Source organism: Pygocentrus nattereri, chromosome 19 (genome assembly GCF_015220715.1).
Source record: "Pygocentrus nattereri isolate fPygNat1 chromosome 19, fPygNat1.pri, whole genome shotgun sequence".
Taxonomy (NCBI): domain Eukaryota; kingdom Metazoa; phylum Chordata; class Actinopteri; order Characiformes; family Serrasalmidae; genus Pygocentrus; species Pygocentrus nattereri.
Window position 1 is genome coordinate 24521433 of NC_051229.1, and position 24388 is coordinate 24545820.

General features: G+C 38.9%; 1 protein-coding gene across 2 annotated transcripts; it reads left to right on the forward strand.

Moving 5' to 3' along the window:
* The first annotated feature begins 872 nt into the window (after window positions 1–872).
* On the forward strand, window positions 873–24388 carry trnau1apb (tRNA selenocysteine 1 associated protein 1b). Of its 2 annotated transcripts, none has more exons than XM_037531015.1 (9): window positions 873–1066; window positions 11210–11307; window positions 11482–11581; window positions 13711–13763; window positions 14067–14198; window positions 14652–14771; window positions 15246–15483; window positions 18954–19009; window positions 23918–24024. In XM_037531015.1, exons 1-8 carry the CDS (start codon window positions 1031–1033, stop codon window positions 18975–18977), a joined length of 801 nt encoding a protein of 266 aa, XP_037386912.1. In that variant the 5' UTR covers window positions 873–1030; the 3' UTR covers window positions 18978–19009; window positions 23918–24024. The 2 variants fall into 2 exon arrangements, with proteins under 2 accessions (XP_037386912.1, XP_017554772.1); XM_017699283.2 differs by having other exon boundaries at window positions 875–1066; window positions 18967–19009; window positions 23918–24388.

Here is a 24388-nt window from a genome sequence, read left to right on the forward strand (position 1 = left end):
GCAGCATACACTTTTTTGTGTGTTTTTTAGTGGCTAGAAATGAAAATGTTTAATTTGTTAAGATACTGGCCAATTTTATCAGTTAATGGGATAATCAAAACGAGATGAGTAGAGGTTTATTTTTTTCATTCAAATTAATTTTACATTTAAAATAATAGAAAAAATAGAGCGCTTTTGGATCAAATATGAAAACTATTTTACTCATTTCGATTTTTGTTTTACATTTGTACTCAATGGAGATCTAATAACTGAATACACACACACACTTTCTAAGCTGCTTATAATTCTGGGTGGCGGGGGGTGCTGGAGCCTATCCCAGCACCATGGACAGGTCCTTAGTCCATCGCAGGGCAGACAGACAGACATATGCATTATATTATACATATACAGACATACACACACAAGAACCAAATAGCTGTAGTAAAGTTTTTAAAATCCAGTGTGGGAATGAATTGGATAGTAAATAAACGAGAGAGTTCTGGTAGGTAATGACTTCCTTGTAGTTTATATTAGGCTGGTTAGCCAAAGACAGGTGGTTTACTGAAAATATCGCGGACGTTTAGGGCTTGATGGGTTTGAGTTCGAGGAGACCTACAATAGTCTTCTTCTTCTTCTTCTTTCGGCTGCTCACTTTAGGGGTCGCCACAGCGGATCATCTGCCTCCATCTTCCCCTATCCATTGCCTCCTCTACTTTCACACCAACCATCTCCATATCCACCTTCACTACATCCATAAACCTTCTCGGAGGTCTACCTCTTCTCCTTAGTCTGCGGTTCAGTATTGTCTTCGCTATTACTTAGTCAGGTTCAGTAGGTGGCAGTATCCTTTTTGCATGTGACCCGCCGTCACAGCGAAAGAAGAAGAAGAGGACAAGGTTACGTCAGAATTCTCTGGTTCCGCCATGTTTTGAGTGGAGTGGAGTTACAGGCGGTTTGGAAATCCTCTGGTGTAGTTTTACGATTAACTCTGATACATTGTCTTACAAAACGAGCCGTGTCAAGTGAGATTTTATTTGTTTTAATCGTCGAAATGTTTAACAGAATGACAAGCCTGTGGATGGGTGACGTAAGTGCTGAATTGTTTTCTTGCTCAGCTAACAGAATGACAGCTATGTCGTTAACTTAGCTAAGGGTTTGCAACATGTGTTAGCTAACTACTCTGGTGAGACCAGCAGCAGTAAGCAAGCCACTAGTTTAAGTTTCTTAGGAACTTCTTTTGAGACCTGCCAACAGAAGAATAAAACATTACATGTTTCTAGGTTTAGTTTTTGTGGTTGGATCGTTTGTGCTAAGAATATGCAACTTGCTGGGTAAAATTAGCTAGCTGTCGACGGTGGTGCTTGGCCTTCTGCTGTGTTGGTTTATGTACCCAGCTGACAAATTCATTCTTATTTTATGCGTACGCCAACACAATGAGGTGATCTTGCTGAAAGCATTACCTTTAAACTTACTATCATATGTTAATGCTACTATTTGAAACGTTATTTTCGTGCCGTTAAGGCCGTAAGGCAGCAGCCGACCCGCACCCTGTCGTTCGCTCACACACATATGACTACGTTATGGTCCTTAGAAAGCAAACAACAAGGACAAGGAACGAAATAATACAAAAGATGTGCAGTATGCGTGTTTACTGTTTCTGTTGTAAGTAATTTTGGAAGGAATGTTTTTATGACGTCAGACCAACGCAGCTCGTTCAAGTCAGCTGACCTACTCACCAATAAGTGGGGCTCATGCTGACTTTGTCCTCCCCAGAAATTCCCACTTACGACTTGATTTGTGTGATCTTGGCTGGAAATAAGTGAAAATTATGTTTTTGGTTTAGTATTATTTTTCTGTTATTAAAGAGAGTATGTTGTGCATACATTCTATTTCTATTTCCAAGTGTGAACGGTTTCAGTCTTCAGTGTTAATGTTATGAAACATGGCCAGTTTATCAGAGGCTATCATTTATTTAATTTTTTTCCCTTGACGTCCCCAACTCCTAAACACGAGTTTACAAGTACCGTTCACGTGCGTCCATCTCATAAATGCAATATTTCCAACACAATTTTAAGGCAGCATAATTCAGTCGTCCGGCTACCTTGTAACATCCATAACACTTGCATTACAGGCTTACATTAAAACTTACCAAATAAGTTCTGACCAGTTTAAAGCGACCAAAAAGGGTTCTCAAAAACATGGTTACGTTAATCAAATTGGGAAAATCGGTTTGTCGCTAGACAATAAAATTGTAGGTTTTTGTTATTTAATGAGGGATTTTAGCAACAGAAACTACTCTTTCAGATGGGCTAACACTGGAGCTTGTCGGAGCATTGCTAGATGCTGATGAGCTTGTTCTGAGAACTTGTCTTTCATATACACTTCACACAATGTTTTAATAACACGTGGCCATGGTACAGTTCTGTTTAATTCTACTGATTTATCAAGCTAACTGCCGCAGCAGGGTTTCTGTCCCTTAGTGAGGTCTAACCACAGGAAGTGGCCACTTCTATCTGGAAATGGCACTGTTTGGCGTGTGCCACTTATTGAATCGCAAACTAAATAACAAACTCAGCAACTTTGAATGAACAGTAACACAGACTTATCACTGCATGCAGCTCAAAAACACCCTCTCTGCATTTAACAGCTAATGACCTGCCCTGAGCCATGAGTGACAATCATATTTTTTAGTGAAACGTCATGCTATTTTAACATTGCTCTTCTATAATCATCAAGAATCACTCATCATTCAAATCATTCACAAAGAGATTATGCTATTTGCATCCTACTTTAAACAGATTTTTTTCTATATTCACCCATCAGTGGTAAATACTGGCCTGTAGGCCAGATGCCACACTTCCTGACCATCGCAGCAGTATGTCAGTTAACTTCATCTTAAGATAAGTGATAAGATAATCCTTTATTAGTCCCACAGCGGGGAAATTCACAGCATTACTGCAGCAGCAGAGTAACAGGAGTAAGGCACTCAGTAATAGAAACTGGAAACATTATAAACATTACCGACATTATAAATAATAAAAATTAAAGCTAAATCTCTAGACTATTTACAGGAAAATAAGGATAATAATAAAATAAGAGTTGTATAAAATCTGTATTGCACTTAGGAACATATAACGTATATTGTGTGTGTGTATATATTGTGTGCGTGTATGTGGTCTACTGGGAGCAGTGCTGATTGAACAGTCTCACAGCAGCAGGAAGGAAGGACCTGCCCAGTGCTGCCAGAGTCTCATGCATGGGGTGGGAGTAGTTCACCAGCATGGATGCTAACTTGTTTAGCATCCTCCTTTCTCCCACCGCCTGCACTGGGTCTAGAGGAGTCCCTAGGACTGAGCCGGCCCTCCTGATCAGTTTGTCCAGTTTCTTCCTGTCTGAAGTGGAGATGCTGCCGCCCCAGCAGACCACTCCATAGAAGATGGCTGATGCCACCTCTGTGTCAAAAAAGGTCCTCAGGAATGGCCCCTGCACTCCAAATGACCTCAATCTCCTGAGCAGGTAGAGTCTGCTCTGTCCTTTCCTGTAAAGTGCAGCAGTGTTGTCTGACCAGTCCAGTTTACAGTTAAGGTGCACACCCAGCTCCTATAGGAGTCCACTTTTTCAATGTCCGTTCCCTGGATGTTCACTGCTGGAGAGGGATGTGTGCGCCTGCGGAAATCCACCACCAGTTCTTTGGTCTTCCCCGCATTGATCTGTAGGTGATTCCACAGACACCAGTCCACAAAGTCTTTAAGCAGTTCTCTGTACTCTCCGTCGTCCTCATTTGTGATGCGGCCAATGATTGCTGAGTCATCAGAGATCTGTAGGTGGCAGTTTGGTGAGTTGTACATGAAGTCTGCAGTGTACAGGGTGAAGAGGAATGGTGCTAACACCGTTCCCTGTGGTGCCCCTGTGGGGCCCCTGTGTTACAGACCACCATGTCGGACACACAGTCCCTTGTCCTCACGTACTGTGGATGGTTGGTGAGGTAGTCCAGGATCCAGTGCGTTAGGTGATGGTCCATCCCTGCCTGTTCCAGCTTGTTCTTTAGGAGCCCAGGCTGTATGGCGTTGAACGCATTGGAGAAATCAAAGAACATGATTCTCACAGTGCCCCCAGGTTTCTCCAGGTGCAAAAGAGCTCCATGCAGCAGGTAGATGATGGCGTCATCCACCCCGATGCCAGGCTGGTAGGCAAACTGAAGTGGGTCCATAGATGAGCTCACCATAGGGCCGAGTTGTCTAACGACCAGCCTATCCAGTGTCATCAGGTGTGATGTCAGTGTCACTGGCCTGTAGCTGCTGAGGTCCTTTGGGTACTGGGTTTTCGGCAATGGCACCACACAAATGTCTTCCACAGTTGTGGTACTCTCCCCAGTACCACAGGCTTGTATTGAAAATGTGCTCCACTATCCCACACAGCTGATCTGTGTAGGACTGGAGGGCTGGCGCTGATGGCATCCGGCCCTGTAGCCTTCCTCGCCTTGATCTTCCTGAGCTCATTTCTCACCTGGGCCATTGTGAAGGTCAGAGGGGTGCTTAGTGTTGGAAGGTGTGAACTGAGGGTTACGGCAACCAGCAGAAGAACCAGTGGGGGGTGGGTGTGAGCTGAAAGTTGTTGGGCTGGGGGTGGGTGTGAGAGAGGGGGTAGAGCAGCATGCTGGAAGTGCCAGACAGGAGGGTTTCAGCAGAGATGTCCGTGTAGTGGGAGGGGCAGGTGAGTGATCAAACCTGTTGAAAAACAGATTGAGATCGTTCACCCACTTTTGGTCCCCTATCGCCTGAGAGTCGGACTCAGATTGCTTTAAGGCCTTTCTAGACTCCGCTGACATTATTCTGCTGTAGCTGTTACTCCATCTTCCTCCTATAGCTAGCTTTCCCCTACCGGATCTTCCTCCTCAGCTCCTTCTGCACAGCTTTCAGCTCCTCCTTGTCCCCTAATCTAAAGGCCCTCTTTTTCTCCTTCAGAAGAGCCTTTATGTCAGGGTTAATCCACGGCTTGCTGTTAGAGAAACACCGTACAGTCTTGGTGGGTACAGTGTTCTCAACGCAGAGTTCACATAGACAGCCTCACACACTGCATAACGGACTATGTCCTCCTCCTCATGATCACACAGCACTTCCCACACTTGTGCTGAAACAGTCCTTCAGAGCCTCTTCAGTTTCCTCAGACCATTTCTTTACTGTGCGGGTGACTGCTGGTTCCCTCTGTACAAGAGGTTTGTACACAGACAGGAGATGAACAAGCTTGTGATCAGATCTTCCCAGGTGAGGGAGGGGTGATGACTTATATGCCTCCTTTGTGTTTGCATAAAACAGGTCCAGTATTTTCTTGTCTCTGGTGTGGCAGGTTACATACTGGGTGAAGGTGGGCAGAGTGGAGGATGGAGAAGCGTGGTTGAAGAACCAAAATGTACATTGAGTGCCCTGATTCATAATTATTTTTTACTTACTATTTTACAAAAATGTTCTCCCTTCATGAAAACCAAAAAAAGAACTAAGAAGAACTAAAACAAAAAGTAAAAGTTAAGAATAAATAAGATTAAGTGAAACAGGTACAGGCTGTCTGAAGGTGGTTTTATATTAAAAGTTTAAAATGACTGAGTGACACCAGTGAGCTGAGTTTTAGTGTTTCCTGTAGTGAATTCCAGCTCGCTGGTGTACTGTAACTAAAAGCTGATTTTTCCAGTTCAATAAAATCTCTTGGTACCTGGCAGCTGATCCAATTACTAGAGCGAGTCTGATGATTACTGTTACTTGTATTCATCAATGAAGTGATGGATTCTGGCAAATGACTGGAGAGTGTCTTATAAATAAAAATCAACCAGTGTGTTTCCCTTTGTACCGTTAAAGAGGGCCACCCAACTTTCGCATACAGCGAAAAGTCACAGCATACAGTCGCATACAGTCACAGTGGTGAGTTCTGTACAGATCTCCGGTGATGAACCTCAGGGCAGAGTGATACACTGGGTCCAGTAATTTGAGAGAGCTGGAGGGAACATATTTATAGATAACGTTGCCATAGTCCAGCACTGATAGTAAAGTTGCTTCAACTAGTCTTTTTCTGGCATGCATGGGGAAACAGAAGAATAATAATATATAGTTGCCCATAAAAATAATAAAAGTAGCTACCTGTTGCCACTGGCAAGTTTAATTACTTTTATTATTCCCAAATGAATAATTTTGGTTTCCATTGCAACCATTTTAGTCGCAGTCTGGAGCCTTGCTTTAAGTTGACTGTCTCTTCATTATAAATGTAAGATTTGTGTGATTTGATACAGATTTTTATGTGGCTTAATATTGTACAGAGAGTTAAGCTGTACATGGACTTTGAGTGATCTTTACACCTACTTAAAGGAACAGGCATTTAGGCCACACAGCAGCTATATTAGAAGGTTTATGAATGAAGAAGGAGGTAAAATTAGCATGCGCAAATAATTTAATCTGCTAGTTTTTGGTAGTTTGTGGATCAGGCCATAAATAAGGTTAATTTTACATCCCTCTGGTGTAGGTTGGGATACATTCCTGTTTTATTTGATTCAATATAATGCATCACAAGCCTGAAAACCTGCAATAAAACAGTTTTATTATTAAGCTCTCACGTTGTATTTGCAGCATGTAAACAAAGAACGAACCCTTTAGCATAACAATTCCATAATGCAGCACAAGGGCATACCTGAAGCACTTTTTCACTAAAGTCATTGTGCTTTACATCGGTATTGTACACTTCACTTTGTAGGCGATGGTAGTATGCCTTGTTTGGCTGTGATCTGCATTTTAAACTAGAAGAAAATTTTTATCCAGTTTCTGGCTTGAGGGAAAGTTTGGCTGTATGTACTGAAGGTGATATGTCTACTGTAAATATGTCCATTCTTGACTTTTCTTTGTCTACCGTCAATCTACATTACTTGTATAATTATTATACATATATAATATTTAATACTATATGTTTAGAAATATATATATTTCTGTTAGTCAATTGCAATAAAACTCTAATGGTGTATATTGTAGTCTACTTTGATTTCTTTTGCTGCAGTAATATATTTTTTTTCTTTTAGAGAAATTAAAAAGGTCTTAAGTCATTTAAATGTGTACTAAAGTGTGTAGATAACTTGACAAACACAAAAATAACTTGTATGGCTGTCATTGACATTTAATAGTCAGTGATGTTTGTAAGAAAAATGGAGCTCAAAAACTTGAAAAAAAAAAATATGTGAATAGATTTACACATGCACACATATATCAGGGCCCACATCAGGATGCAACTTGCCTTTTTTAGTAAGTGGGTACAAGTGACTAGATGCAGGATAAAAACTGTGAAGCCTACACCAACAAATACATAGAACTGTAAATATAACCATTAAAATATTACAGGAAACATTCGATAAAGTGAAAACTCATCAACTTGTACAAGGCCACAAGAGGAAGGCCATATGAATGTTAACGTGCTTATTTCATATTGTTGTTCAACCAAAAATGTATTTCATGTGGTGATAAAGATTTGGATGTGTTGAATGTACATGTGTGCTGTATATGGAAATCAGTGGAAGGGGACCATTTAGCCTAGGCAGAGTGGTGGAAGTTACAAGCTGCCTGAAATGAAAAAGATCAGGAATCATGTATAATTTATTTATTAAATGTAAAACAGTACCAAAAAAAAGTAAATAAATGTAAAACGGTACATTTTTTATATTTAGGACTGGGCGATAAAACTATAACGAAAATTATTGATATAAATTTTCCTTGATAATTACGCTATAAGAAAGCTTTGCTACATTTTCAATATAATACACCATTCTCCCACTTCCACATTCTAGCGACAGCCCTCATGGCATTTTCTACTGCAAGGAAAAGCGACACTACTCTGCTGTCACCAGGAGAGGGTGCATTTTTTGGCATGATTATGGGGGGAGACGAGTGAAATGAATCTTTAGCAATGTCTGAAACGTGTAGTTATATATTCTCTGTTTGAGTGAAGCGACTGGCAATCTGTTCTCCTGTGACCAAGTGTGAGTGGCGAGATAAGTGGCATAACTGCCCTACAGTGAACCCTCCTCTTTCCGAACATCCTAAGAAGCTTTAGCAACGTTGAATCACATTGGTTTCTCTCAGCTAAAGTGCTGTTACAATATTCAAAAGATTTATTGTAGTATTAGTGCATTCCCAAGCAACGAAAGTGAAAGAATGATGCGACTTCATGCAAGTTACAGCCCTGATTTAAATGAAAGTAAACTAAAGAAGCTTTCCTAAGAAAGTAAACTAAGGAAGCTGTGTGGCATTCGAGAGTGCTATCTTTCCAGGCTAGCTGTTTTTAGAAGCTGGCGAACTTGAAGCAGCGCTCCATCACTCACACAACACGGCGAATTGATGATACTGTAAATTAAGCAAGAGAACGTTTAAACATAGCTAAAAGGAGGACTCCATTTGTCTGGTGTTAGATATATTACAGTTCACCCCTCAAATTACTGTGATAGAGTAGAGAAGCCCAGTTGTCTTCTACCTGGTGTCTGAATACTATGATATGCTCTGATGTGGTAGGAGTGATGGCAGTGAGACAGTATGGTGCATCACTGATGTACCGAGCCAGCTAATGTTTGCTGTGTGTACCAAGTTGATGATGTTGAGAAACTAAACAGTTTTGCACTGTTGTTGGCCACATCTTTAGCATTTGTAATGGGAGAGCCACGCACTTGTCACCAGACAGATAAAAATAATCTTTTCCTTCTTATATTATGACTATTACAAAAACTGCCACAGTGCTTTTCCAGCTGATAAAAACAGCTCAACAGACACATTCTCGCACTGTCCCATGACAGATTTGTGAAACGGAGCAAAAATCAGCCTTCAAACTTGAAAGAAATAATTATTTGACATTTGTCACTATATGTATTGATATCGATTGATATGGATTTTATTTATCATGATAACATTTTTGGCCATATTGCTCAGCTCTATTTACAAGTAATTACACATTATGGCAGTTAACAGAAGTGCAATCTCTTCTTAGAATGCTACAATACTATGCGAGATGTAATCTGCTAATAAGAATGTTTAGGAACAACACAAAGAATTTTAGGCTAAATGTGGATGGTAATGTAGTCTTATTACTGCCTCACTTTCCACATGGCAAGTGATACTGCTGAAATGTAAAAGTAGCAAGATATCAGGTGTTATGATGAGAAGTTTGGTATGCCATGGATGCACAACAAATTTGATGAATCACATCAAATACACTATATTTCTAAAAGTATTCACTCACCCATCCAAATAATTGAATTCAAGTGTTACAATCACTTCCATGTCCACGTGTTAAAAACCAAGCACCTAGGTATGCAGACTCCTTGTAAATATTTGTTAAAGAATGGGTCACTTTCAGGAGCTCAGTGAATGTGATGGGATCCCACCTGTGCAACAAGTCCAGTCATGAAATTTTCTCGCTACTAAATATTCCACAGTCAACTGTCAGTGGTATTATAACAAAGTGGAAGCAATTGGGAACGACAGCAACACGAAGTGGTAGGCCACATAAAATGACCAAGTGGGGTCAGTGGATGCGGAGGCGCATAGTGCGCAGAGGTCGGCAACTTTCTGCAGAGTCAATCACTACAGACCTCCAAACTTCATGTGGCCTTAAGATTAGCTCAAGAACAGTGTAGAGAGCTTGATGGAATGACTTTCCATGGCCAAGCAGATTCATCAAAGCCTTACATCAATAAGTGCAATGCAAAGATTTGAATGCAGTGGTGTAAAGCTTGCAGGACTCGAAAGCAGTGGAGAAGTGTTCTCTGGAGTGATGAATCACACTTCTCCATCTGGCAATCCAATGGATGACTCTGGGTTTGCTTCAGAACGATGTCCCAGATTTAATTCTTTCGAGTCAAAGTGGCAGGCTATTTAGTACAATACTTGGGGCCTGGGCCTCAGACCTCTCAACCAAATTTATTTGCTATATTTTGAGGTGTTTTGTGTTGGTGAGATAAAAATGTGTGGCACAGAACTTAGAAATCCCTAAAGTAGAGGTGGGCAATATGGCAGAAATGAAGCCTGACCCCCATATGATCAGAAGTGGAATAAAAATACTACTATTCATTTGTGCTGGCACTGTTTTAGAGAAATTAAACACTACAGTTTATTGCCCCTCATCAACATCTAAATTACATTACAGCTTAACGAATGGAGGATAACACTGGCACAAATGTTTCTTGTAACAGCACAAACCTCCATTCGTTAAGCTGAAATGTTTTGATAAGTGACAGTTCAGCTCCCACCAAATCGCACCAAAACTTAGTGTTGATTTTAAAAAAAAGAAAAAGAAAAAAAATCCTTTAGGAAACAGGAGAGTTGGAGTGTAATGAAAAAGAATATCCATGAAAAGTCCAAAACTGTTATTAGGATAAAACCTACATGGGTCACTGTTAAGTTGGATTATATTCTTGGTGGCTCGATAAATTCTTCTTTGATATTTGTTGATATTTTCAAGTAATAAAATAACTTTAGTAAACATCCATCCATCAAGTATTAATAAATAAATGTTTGTCACAATAAATATGCTGTTTGATTACTTTTGAAAATGTTTTTACATGGCTATGTAACATTTTAAAATCCTCACTTTTTTACTTAGCTCAAGTTCTACTCGAGGTAATTATCAAAATGAACAAGAAATTGTTCAAAAGCCAGATAACTGTTGTAATCACCGATACTGGCTGCTCAGAAAGGAAAAACGTATTTTTCAGATCACCCCCCAGATGATCTTTCTTCAAAGAACCATGTTATTTTTTTGTTATTTATTTTAAATTTATTCATTTATTTATTTATATTGGGAACCAAATGTGTGGGTTTTTTTTTTTTTTTTTTTTTTTTAATGGCCTCATGCAAGGAATTCTTTTTGGCACTTTATTTGGCCATATGTTTCACAGACCCTGACCTGTTTTGAGGTCGAATGTCTGTTCCTATCAAAAGATTTTAATCTTTGGCTGTTCACTTTCCTTAAAATGTAACAAAGTTGTGATACCAATGTGATCTTCTCTGTAGTGGATGCACTGAGTTATGAAAGTACTTTGATCAGAACAGTTGGCTGTGGAATTGTGTAGTAATTTCCAGTTGGTTGCAGGACCTGATGGGTGGATGTATTGTGTGAAATTTTGTAAGAGTAATTAATCTCTGGATTCATCTGTGATGTACTCTTAAGAATGTTGTCTGGATTCATATGTAATAAGCTGTCTTGTGTCTTACAGTTAGACCCATACATGGATGAAAACTTCATCAAGCAAGCTTTCAGCACTATGGGGGAGACAGCCTATGGTGTTAAAATTATCACGCACCGAGTTACTGGGTAAGACCATCCGACTTCTGACTTTTTTTTTTTTTTCTTTTTCATCTCTTAATGCCCATGTTTGTCAGCACATTTTTCATGTGTCAAATGCTTTCTTCATTTTACTCTCAAAAGCTTTCTTTATAGTAAAAGAGATTTTCATGTCAGCCCATGTGTCGTGTTTAATTCTTCCAGAGGCTCTGCTGGATATTGCTTTGTGGAACTGGCAGATGAAGCCAGTGTTGATCGATGTGTTCAGAGGCTCAATGGGAAGCTGGTTCCAGGATCAAATCCTGTGAGTAACCATATTTGTACTCATTTTCTAACCATATTTGTACTCATTTTCTTTTTTTTATATATATATATATATACACTACTGTTCAAAAGTTTGGGGTCACCCAAACAATTTTGTGTTTTCCATGAAAAGTCACACTTATTCACCACCATACGTTGTGAAATGAATAGAAAATAGAGTCAAGACATTGACAAGGTTAGAAATAATGATTTGTATTTGAAATAACATTGTTTTTACATCAAACTTTGCTTTCGTCAAAGAATCCTCCATTTGCAGCAATTACAGCATTGCACACCTTTGGCATTCTAGCTGTTAATTTGTTGAGGTAAGCTGGAGAAATTGCACCCCACGCTTCTAGAAGCAGCTCCCACAAGTTGGATTGGTTGGATGGGCACTTCTGGCGTACCATACGGTCAAGCTGCTCCCACAACAGCTCAATGGGGTTCAGATCTGGTGACTGTGCTGGCCACTCCATTACCGATAGAATACCAGCTGCCTGCTTCTGCTGTAAAAGTTCTTGCACAATTTGGAGGTGTGTTTAGGGTCATTGTCCTGTTGTAGGATGAAATTGGCTCCAATCAAGCGCTGTCCACTGGGTATGGCATGGCGTTGCAAAATGGAGTGATAGCCTTCCTTATTCAGAATCCCTTTTACCCTGTACAAATCTCCCACCTTACCAGCACCAAAGCAACCCCAGACCATCATATTACCTCCTCCATGCTTAACAGATGGCGTCAGGCATTCTTCCAGCATCTTTTCATTTGTTCTGCGTCTCACAAACATTCTTCTTTGTGATCCAAACACCTCAAACTTGGATTCATCCGTCCACAACACTTTTTTCCAGTCTTCCTCTGTCCAATGTCTGTGTTCTTTTGCTCATCTTAATCTTTTTCTTTTATTGGCCAGTCTCAGATATGGCTTTTTCTTTGCCACTCTGCCCTGAAGCCCAAAATCCCGCAGCCGCCTCTTCACTGTAGATGTTGACACTGGTGTTTTGCGGGTACTATTTAATGAAGAAGCCAGTTGGGGACCTTTGAGGCGTCTGTTTCTCAAACTAGAGACTCTAATGTGCTTATCTTCTTGCTTAGTTGTGCAACGCGGCCTCCCACTTCTTTTTCTACTCTGGTTAGAGCCTGTTTGTGCTGTCCTCTGAAGGGAGTAGTACACACCGTTGAAGGAAATCTTCAATTTCTTAGCAATTTCTCGCATGGAATAGCCTTCATTTCTAAGAACAAGAATAGACTGTCGAGTTTCAGATGAAAGTTCTCTTTTTCTGGCCATTTTGAGCGTTTAATTGACCCCACAAATGTGATGCTCCAGAAACTCAATCTGCTCAAAGGAAGGTCAGTTTTGTAGCTTCTGTAATGAGCTAGACTGTTTTCAGATGTGTGAACATGATTGCACAAGGGTTTTCTAATCATCAATTAGCCTTCTGAGCCAATGAGCAAACACATTGTACCATTAGAACACTGGAGTGATAGTTGCTGGAAATGGGCCTCTATACACCTATGTAGATATTGCACCAAAAACCAGACATTTGCAGCTAGAATAGTCATTTACCACATTAGCAATGTATAAAGTGTATTTGTTTAAAGTTAGGACTAGTTTAAAGTGCTTTTCCTTCAAAAATAAGAACATTTCAATGTGACCCCAAACTTTTGAACGGTAGTGTATGTATGTGTGTGTATATATATATATATATATATATATATATATATATATATATATATATATATATATATATATATATATATATAAATATAATTTATTATTTATTTATTTTTTAAGTTTAAACAGCATGGCTCCCACCTTATATTTAAACAAAGAATTAAACAGCAATCCCATGTACAACTAGTAGTGAGCAAGTTAGTGTTTAATTTCTTACCAAATAAAGGTGGTTGAGGCTGTTTTATAAATGACTTTGTTTGAAACTGGTGAATAAACTCTGTTAGGATCTAGCTGACGAAGGGGAAAAAGCCAGTACTGAATGATGGAGGTATGTGATCATATAAATGTTTTTGTTTTACTCTAAAGATTATTTTTGAGAGAAATTTCTTCACTACAGGAAATGTTTAATTCTTGCCGATTAAAGGTTGTATATTCATTATTAATTATTTGTCTGTTTCTAGCCCAGGAAGTTCAAGCTGAATTATGCAACGTATGGGAAAAGGCCTGAACCTGGGTGAGTTCATTTTACTCCTGTATGGTTCCTTGAATGGTGTTTTTTCATGTGTACTGATTCAAATTACAGTACACTCTTCAAGACCCTTTTGAGTGTTTGAGGTAATGACTGAGCTGTCGGCATTAATTTGATTAATCTATTGTTTTTGTTCCATTTAAACAAAATTACAGTAATCTATCAAAATGGGGAAGCATATTATGCTGTTTTTTTTCTTTGTTTTATTACCATTAAACAAACCTACTGTAACCTAACAAAATGGTGAAGCATATTATGCTGGGTTTTTTTTTCTTTGTTATTCCTCAGACCTGAATTTTCTGTTTTTGTTGGAGACCTCACACCAGAAGTGGATGATTATCAGCTTCATCAGTTCTTTGTGAAAAAATACCCTTCTTGCAAAGGAGCCAAAGTTGTCACTGATCCCTATGGAAATTCGAGGTATGAAAACGAATTCTGCCAACTTTCTGTTGCTTCCATTGTCATTTCTAGTGACTGATATGAAGATAAGATTATTGCCCTATTATAGATGTCCTTTATTATTGATGAGATGTATGATAATTCGTTTTAATCCGTTTATCTGCCAGTTATTTTGCTTAATTTTTTTTATCCTGCTGTTCCAAAATGGGGACAACACTATACATTGATGTGATTTGCCTTTGTTACAAATCCTCTAAAACTATTGTTTTCCCCACATAGGGTAAGCAAGAGCAGCTCACAAATGAAGTGATGCTACTTCATGTTAAAAGTAAAATAAAAGTTTAAGTTCTACCATCAATTTAAGCTTTTTTTCCTTTTTTGAAAACTTTGAAATAAGCTTATATAATGCAAGATTCACAATGTTGAAACTAAAAGAGAAATGCCAACAATTTAGTTTTGTACTGAATTAAATAGGGGCTATGGCTTTGTGAAGTTCAGTGATGAAAGCGAGCAGAAGAAAGCCCTTGAGGAGTTTCAGAATGCTACTGGCCTGGGAGGCAAGCCCATCAGGATTAGCATTGCAGTCAACAAAAGGTAAAATTGTCCTAAAAATCTTAATCTTACAGGGAGTGGACAAAATAACCAAAGTATTGAATCTCTTAACTTGAATATGGAGTTAAATAAAGGGAAAGCTGCACTTGTAGAACAGGTTCAGTCTCATTGCATAGTGTTACAAGTCCTGAATTGTGTATAGTGGGATATTGAAGCATTTTTCAGAGTCCTGTTCTTTTAGGCTGCATAAGATTATACACCCATGGATTGTGGATAAAATGTTAATGTAAATGAAAGGTTTTAACATTAATTAAAAATATTTAAAACCTTTGGGTTTTTTTGCTAGATGAGGAGGCTTGAGGGACAGTGCTGTCCCCTTCAGATGAGGCAGTATATTTTAGCCGACTAGTGTAGCATGTGATTTTGTTAATATTGTTCATTTTGTTCACCCCTGTAGGTGATCCAAGTTTAAATTGTATGTACACCATTACTTAACAGTGTCTGTTTATTTTACAGCAACAAATCAAACAACTACCATAATCAGAATCACAATTATAACAGCAATTACCAGCAGCAGTACTATCAACAGCCATACAGTAATTACTATCAGCACTGGGGCTACGATCACTACAACAGTTACAATTACGGATATAATCCTTATGCCACCCCTCCTCCGGTTCCTCATGGGATGATGGGACCCCCTCCACCAATGGGAATGCCCCCAATGCCTCCTGACATGCATGCAACCACAGAGGTAAGAAGGCACTGTTGTGAGGTCAAAAGTATTTGGACATTCTTCAAGTGCATATTACTTTATGCACCTCTTAACATTTTTAAGGGGTGCATAAAATAAAGCATATAGCCATACAGTTTCCATAGACAAACACTGGCAGTACTGGTCATACTGAAGATCTCTCCTCAAAGTAGATGTCACTATTTTAGCATGTTCACTGTAATGTAAAAAGTTATATAATTTTAGTTTTGTGATTTCAGGAGACTACTCCTTGTCAGGACGAGGCAGGGTAGTCATGCCCCTTAGCTCACTCATCTATGCTGATTTAAAATATTTTAAGAGGTGTTTATGAAGAACTTTTCATGTCATTAAGAATTGAAATCTCAGCAGATCATTGTATATGGTATATGGAATGTGCTTAATACTGCTGGGAATTCTTAGTGGAGTGTGAAGCTCTAAAAGAACAACCCTTTAAAAATTCAGGCTCCAATCATAATTGAAACTTTCATGGAATCTTTGGAGTCTTTAGAAGTCCTTTCAAAAGCTACTTTGGTAACATGTCATTTTGAACTTTTAATAGGAATTCTGGAAGACATAATTATTAATAATTAAATAATAATTTTATTTATATAGCACTTCATGCTGGTGGCAGCTCAATGTGCTTTACAGACAGGTGATAAAACAGTTACAGAAGAGATTAGTATTTAATTAGAATCAGAAGAAAATGAAGATTAAATTACAAGGTAAAAACCACGAGACATTCAGTTTTAGTTAAATGCTAATTTAAAGAGATACATTTTTAGGTGCTTCTTAAGTGAGCACTGAGCTTGATTGTGGTAAAAGATGGAATAGAGTTCCACAGTTTAGAAGCATAATAACTGAGAGAGGCCTCTCCATGGTTTCTGTATACAGAGGGTATCTGTAGAAGGCCACTATCTGCAGATCTTCGATCACATGCCGGAACATAAACAGACAGACACTCTGTGATGTAAGCAGGTCCTAGGTTGTTTTGAGCTTTAAAGACTAGTAGTAGGGCCTTGAAATCTATGCTGAATTATACAGGCAGCCAGTGTAGTTCTTTCTAAACGGGAGTGAAGTGATCTCTTTTTTTTTTTTTTTTTTTTTTTTTTTTTTTTTTAGGATGCACACTGCTGCATTTTGTATGAGTTGTAAGGGATGTATAGTTTTCTTAGGAAGTCCAGTAAGAAGAACATTACAGTAGTCAAGTCTGCTTTTAGCAAATTCCTGAACAAGTTCCTCTGTGTCGCTCTGAGATAGAAAAGGCCGAACTTTAGCAATATTTTTAAAATGATAAAAAGATACTTTAGTAAAAGGTCACACCCAGGTTTTGTACTTCAGTTTTGGTATATGAAGTTGAAGAACCATGTTTCTCAAATAATTTTTCTCTGAGTTTCTGTACCAACAATCAGTAATTCAGTTTTTTCATGATTTAACTTTGTGACAAATTTTGCGACATCCACTGAGAAATATCTGACACACAGCTGGTTAGTCTGTCGACAGGGTCTTGATCTTCAGAAGGAAAAGAAATGTATAGCTGGGTGTCGTGAGCATAGCTATGAAAATTTATAATGTGCTTCCTAATGACATCACCTAGAGGTAGCATGTACAAAGAGAAAAGTAAAGGCCCTAAGACTGAACCTTGGGAGATTCCACAAGAAACAGCAGGGTTTTATGAATGATTTCCAAGTTGATCCATGAACTGCCTACTTAAATATGATTTAAACCATTCTAAAACTGTGAAAACTGTGACTGAGAGGTCGACCCAGCATTCAAGATGCTGGAGTGAAATATTGTGGGAAATGGCATCAAAGGGTGCACAAAGATCTAATAAAACCAAAATAGAAGGATTTTGTGCATCAGCGCTGAGGTCATTCATAATGCAAATCAATGCTGTCTCTGTTCTATGGTTGGAATGAAAACCTGACTGAAACTTCTCATATAAATATTTTGATATTAGATATGTATTTAGTTGTTTGAAAACAACTTTTTCTAAGACTTTACTTAGAAAAGGTAGGTTTGAAATTGGTCTAAAATTTAGTATTGAGGGATCCATGCTACTTTTTTTTTTTTTTTTTTTTTTTAAGCAGAGGCTTCACCAGGACAGTTTTAAAAACACCTAGTGACAGAGAACAATTTACAGTAGTAAAACAATCATTGTGCAAACAATCAAAAACCATCTTAAGGAATGAAGTAGGAACAGGGTCAAGATCACATGTGGATGAACTTAGACACACACGTTTTCTAAGCCGCTTCCCCCTCAGGGTCGCGGCCGGTTGCTAGAGCCTATCCCAGCTATCGGATGAACTTTGTTTAAAATAGTTGTGAACTCCTCCTTGTAGTTGATAACAGAAAAATATGTCATTATTGATGTCGCTGGCTTATCAGGGACATTATAGGAGCTTGTTTGAGTCTGCAGAGCTACATCCTGTCATATCAGGTCTATTTTATTTTGAAAATGAACTGCAAACTCTTCACAGATTTTAGAAGATAAATCATCGTTAAATGCACCAGCAGACAAGTTAGGGTTATTTAGTTGTCTATGGTGGAAAAAGGGATTTTGGTATTATTTTTGTGTCTGTTGCTTACACTGGAGAGATATGACTGTCTGGATATTTTCATAGCATTATTATAGACTGATCTGCTCTTTGAGAATATCATAATGTACCTGCAGTTTAGTTTTCTTTCATAAGTGCTCCGATTTACAACAATTTCTCTTAAGCTGGCATATTTCCACATTCATTCATGGATTTTTAAGAGTGTGCAAGCTTTTCTTCATTTTTACTGGGGTGAGAAGGTCAAGGTTTTCCCGTAATCTAGCACTTAGATTGGAGACTAGATCATTACAGGATGGAGTCGTATCTGTATTCCCTCAACTATTATAAACAGTTTTAAACTTCTCAACTGTTTTCTGAGTCAATGTAGCGTTTTTAAAAGTAAGTTTCAGGTACTTTCATCTTCTAAATTGATTTGAAAGAAAATACAGAAGTGATCTGATATGAAAACATCCAAGTTTTGAGACACCTTTTGTGTTCAAACCTTTGGTGATGACCAGATTCAGGATGTGACCTAGCTTTTGGCTAGAGCTGCCTACGTGCTGCTTCAAATCAATTCTCTCTAGAAGTGTAATGAATTCTAATATGAAGGACTATCAATATACAAGTTGAAATCACCAGACAGAAGAATCTTATTGTAGTTTGTGGATGCTATTGATAGTAATTCTGCAGTTTCTGACATAAATTTACTATTTTGCTTTGGAGGTATATTACAATTATTAACACAGGCTTATCATAAAAGGGTTGTTAGCAACACACTCAAGACATGAATTCACCAATAGAGATACTTTTGCAGATAAAGTCACTATTATAAATGCAGGGCATTTGCAGTAACTTCCAGCTTTTGTTCTTGACATGTTTTCCCTCTATTTTTGTGAATTTAAAGTTGTTTAAATATTTTTATAATCCTATGCTTAGTTTGTCATTGCAGCAATCTCCTGATGCCACTGAAGAGGTTGAAGAAGACAATGAAGGTAATGTTTCTAGCATTTCTTTGGGATTGTAGTGCTTAAAGGGTCACTTTGGACAAAAAACAGCCAAAATTATAAGACTGGTCTGAGTATAAATATAAAAGGTGTGTATAAAAGCAGTGTGGTCAGAACTTGGCCAATGATGAATGGGCTAAAGAGTGGCAGACTGCGTGAAAACTGAGGAGTATATCCAACATACAAAGCCCAGCTGTTGCAGTGACGTAGGTCCTCAGAGCTCGAATTGGGTTCAGTCTGGTTTGTGTAAACTGCTAGGCTGAAGCACTTATCAGTGAACCCTCGGTTGAGATCTGGCTGATATGGCTGTTGTGGTGCTACTACAAGAACGCAATGTCTCTCCCTTTCAGCAATGTTGAACAGAGTGCAAATGAGGGGAAGTGGAGAGAAGGTTTACAGCAGTTCCCTCTACTTCTTTTGTGCCAGAACGTCCTGACCCAATGTTCTATTTTGGACATGGTCTGAAAACCACAGCTGTCTGATAAGTCAAGAAGGTCCTCCCGTGCATGTCTGAACTGCTGCCACATTAACAAGACCACAGTAGTGCGCTGGAGGTTGGGAAACAAGAAATGTGACAGGAAGGTCAATGGTTCAATCCCCTGAGCCGACAGTATGTAACAGTACGCCCTTGTGTGTGCATTCACAAGTGGGTATGTGGGTGTTTCATTGTACACATGGGTTAAAATTAAATTTCCCTTTTGTGGAACTAATCAGGGTAACCTAGCTCTGGATGGAGGCAGTGGTTGGGCATCTCGCTGGTTGCACCCACATGAGAGACTCTCTAGAAGAGAGCCCTTCGTTTAGCCATGTCCAAGGCACCATGTAAGATTTAGCATGTAGCTTGAGAATGTTGATCTGCTGCTGCGCGTCTTGTCTTGCACCCATCTGTGTTGCAAGATGGTGTTCCATCCAGTGGTGGAGGTATCTGTCTTTACCATCTCACTCAGAGTTGAGAAAAAAAAAATCAAACTACAAATGTGTAGCATTAGCAGCTAACTACTTGTGCAGCTGCTGAGAGTAAGTGCAGCAGGCGCAGTAGTGTCCAGTACGGTGCACCTGGGCTGTTCTCTCAGTTTACGGTTGGACCCAAGGCCTGAGCATGCTCCAGCTGCCTGTGTGCGTCCCCAAATGCCTGCTTCTCAGAATGGGTGCATAGCCAGTCATCCAGATATGGCAGAAACAGAAGCCAGGTAGTGAACAGTGACCCTTGGCTGAGAAATCAGTAAGGGGCCAGTGACAAACTGTACTGTGTACCCTTCTGACTCAATGCAAAGTCTTGGTTCCTCTGAAGGTTTCTTGTTTTTGCTGTTATGATGTGTGTGTGTGTGTGTGTGTGTGTGTGTGTGTGTGTGTGTGTGGTGGTGTTTTTTTTTTTTTTTTTTTTTTTTTTTTTTTTTTTAAACTGCTGTCGCCATTGACTTGCTCATGGGAGCCTGGAACCAGATTTTTTGGTAAAGCTGCTATGCAAAAAAAAAAAAAAAAAATAGACTTATAAAAAGTGCTATATAAATAAACTTTGACATGATTTTAGCTTCAGTTACTATATAGGAAGACTATATAGGAGCAGTTCTACAATTACAGACTTCTAGTCCGTCTGTTTCTCTGCTTACTTCTAGTACCCTTTCACTGTGTTTTTCTATGGTCCGCACCAGCACACAGCAGGTACTACTTGGGAGGTGGATCATTCTCAGCACTGCAGTGAGAATTAACATTGTGTTGGCATGTTAGGGTGTTGAGCTGGTATAAGTAGATCAGACAGCAGTGCTGCTGAAACAGGATGAAAGAGGGCTAACAAAGTATGCAGAGTAATTGTAAGTAATTGGGGAACTACAAAGTGCTCCTATATGGTAAATGGAGCTGATATAATGGACACTGAGTGTAGACACAAGGAGGTGTACCTAATAAAGTACTGAGGGAGTGTGTAGTTTTTTACATTTAGTTCTATACATTTATTTTCATGTATGAATAAAATTATTAGGACTTGTATCGTTTGGCTAAACAGAGATATAGAGCTGGAAAGGATGTACAGCAGGTTAGGCTGATAAAGGATAGAGAGGGAAATGTACTAGTGAGTGAACAGAGAGTGTTGAAATATATTTGAATTTGAACCATAGAACGCGGTTGTTAACTGGGCTAGTGATTATTGTGCAATCCTGACTGAGCTTCAGACTGATCACCCTTTACTTGGTTTGGCTCAGGGGTTGGCAACCAAAATATTAAGAGCAGCCGTTTTTTCCTTTCAACAAAAATGAAACTTTGTATGTCTGTTTTACTATCATGGCTGTAAATAAGTCTCAGTATGTGCTGATGTACTTGTATAGAATAAAAATATAAACAAAAACGCAGACATACTTTGATATGCTTTAAGCTTTAGGTCAGCTGTAGCTGTTTTTCTTGCGTGTCCGTCAGAAAACTCTCTGGCAAAGTAGAGTTTCTTGTCCCTCACCATTCAACTTCTTATGAGGCTGAAATCAACTTCTCATTCACCAGCTTCTTGTGCAAATTTTCGATTTCCACCTTAAATGATGCCTGAGGTGGCAGAATGTACTGCTGTGCAATTTAAGGTGGAACAGGGAAATTAGAAAGAGAAGAAGATTTCAGCTTCTTAGTGTTTGACAGTTTAATAGTTAATTAATTCATTTGAGTTTATGCAGCAGCGTCAGGAGAGTCAGTTCATTGAAGGTGATGTTTGCACAGCATTGTACCGCGTGAAGCTCAGTGGGAAGCAAAACGATCCAGAAGGCTGAAACGGCCAAGAAGATTGACAAGCAGTGGGTACCTGATCAAGTCAGAAAAAGCAACAGCATCAGGCTGCACAGAATGGGGAGTTGTTCAACTCAAGAGTGCAGCACAGACACCGGCAGGTCTAAATATTACGGTCTAACTAAAAGGTAGAAACCAGAAAGGTAACAGAAACTTGAGGGCTCTTTGAGATGTCAGCGATCGAGTGAATGTTTGAGAGCAACAGGACGACAGCACCAACACTCCCAGTTTACCATAATACTCTGTCCATGAACCTCCAGATCTGCACCTTTTATCTAACAGGGAAAACTAATGACCAAAGACGTGACTAAACAAGTAGGCTTTGACTGAGGCTGTGTCTGAGTCCCGAACACTGACTGAAGATTATTCCAAAGTTGGGGGGGCTTTGTATGAGAAGTCTCTCCGCCCTGATGAAACTTTATTAATTCTGGGTACTGTTAGTAAGCCAGCACGTTGTGAAGTAAGCATGTTGGTTCATAGTATGAGAGCTCACTCAGGTACTGAGGGGTGAGTCCATTTAGAGCGCTGTAGGTCAGAAAAAGAAATTTGTAATCAGTTGGTTAGATAAAACTGGGCCGATATGGTCAAACTTGTTGGTTCTTGTGAGGACTGTGGCTGCAGCGTTCAGGACTAGCTAAAGCTTGTTAAAGCTTTTGCTGGAACATCCAGACAGCAGGGCATTACAGTAATCTAGGTTTGAGGTAATAAATATGAGGACTAGCTTTTCTGCATCCTGTAGACACATTTCTTAGCATTATTGTGGAGATGCAGGAATGCTATTCTAGTAATATTCGTTATATGTGCACAGATGAGGACAGCTCGGGATCTTTTGTGACAAAGATCATGTAAAGATCTTTTACAGATGAACTTGACGCAACTGAGAAACGATTAAAAATGGGTTAGACAGTTGACAAAGAAGCAAAACTTTGCCTTTATCTGAGTTAAGTAGAAGAAAGTTAGTCCACATCCAGTCTTTTATGTTTTTGAACAGTCAACAGTCTTGCTAAATTGAATTTTAGCATCTGGTTTGCTTGATATATATCACTCTTTGCCATCGGCATAGCAGTGGAAATTGATGCTGTGTTTACTGATAATGGTGCCTACTGGTAGCATATATAATGTGAGTAATTTAGGTTCTAAAACAGAGCCTTGTGGAACACCATACTTTATTTTTGCGAGGACAGATGATTCACTGTTTACATTTACAAACTGATAGCAATCAGTGAGGTAAGATCTGAGCCAGGAAAGAAAAACTCCTGTTACTCAGAAGAGGTCTTTTTGATAGTTAGGGATAAAGGTTATCTTCCTTAATTAGAGGTCTAATTACTGCTAGTTTAAGAGTTTGGGGGATATAGCCAATTTCTTTGCATAATCCTGTAGTAATCAGATCTAACATACAAGTAGAAGATTTAGTGGAGGAAATTTAGAAATTGTGCTAAATAATCTAGGATCATTCCTATTATTTTCTATGAGAGAGGAGAGAGGTCGAGCGTGCTGCAGTGAGTGCTCTTATGTAGTCTCTAAGGCTCTCTCTGGAATACTTCTAGTTTAGTCAGGCGCCATTTTTGTGCTAGTTGTCTAACGGACTGTTTTATACCTAGAGTGTTATCATTATACCATGGGGCAACCTTTTTCTGTCATTTATCTAGAGTAGATTTGAAAAGTATCCTCTAATCATTTATTGCAAAAATAGAGTAAAAATGTTATGTTAGAAAAATCAGCAGAGCTTTATTTTAGAGCAAAGGAAGATTATTTTTACCTGCAAAGCTGCAAAATCACACCTTTGGTTGTGCAAGTTAGATCGCTGGTTATGATGAAACTCACTTTTTGGTGATCTTTTTGGTGTATATTTGTAGCTTTTCAATTGCATGTTTCTTTCTGGCACTTGATTAAATGCAGTGCCTTGTTCGCACTTTTTGTTGGGCTTGTTTGGTGCATCAGGTGAAGAAACACATTCTGACAAACTTGCTTTGAGAGTAGGTAAAAAGTAGCCTTTTTTTTTTTTTTGGAAAAGTAGCTCAATTGTAGCTAGCTACAAATTTTTAGAAAAGTAGCTACAAAGAAGCTAGCTAATAATTTTTCAGTAGCTATCCCAACCCTGCTTAACTGACACTTCTCTTTCTCTTCCTCTAGATCTAAACCCACAGCTTGATGTGGAAACACTGAATAAGCAGTACATGGAGCGTAGTGAGGAGCTCTACGATTCACTCATGAATTGCCACTGGCAGCCCTTGGATAGTGTCACATCTGAAATCTTCTCAGAAAACTCTTCCTGATTGCCTGCAATAATCCTGGACCTACCTTTCTTGAAATGAAAATGCCTTTTTACGTAGTTCTTAACTTTTGAGAAAGTATTCGCTTCTGATCTGTTTTATGTGGGACTTGCCAAGTATTTCTCCTTATGCTTTGTCTCTTGCTTTCTTTAACTGTGAAATAAAGGTTTTTTTACTTTAAACCGCTTGTCTTTTAGAGAGTTAGGAATTAAAGCTGAGCGTGACTGCAACTCTTACCTTTAAAAGGTTATTACATTTTATTTTAAAAATTATAATTTTTTTTAATGTAGGCATCTTGTACATCATAACTGAATAAAGTTGATGAACACAC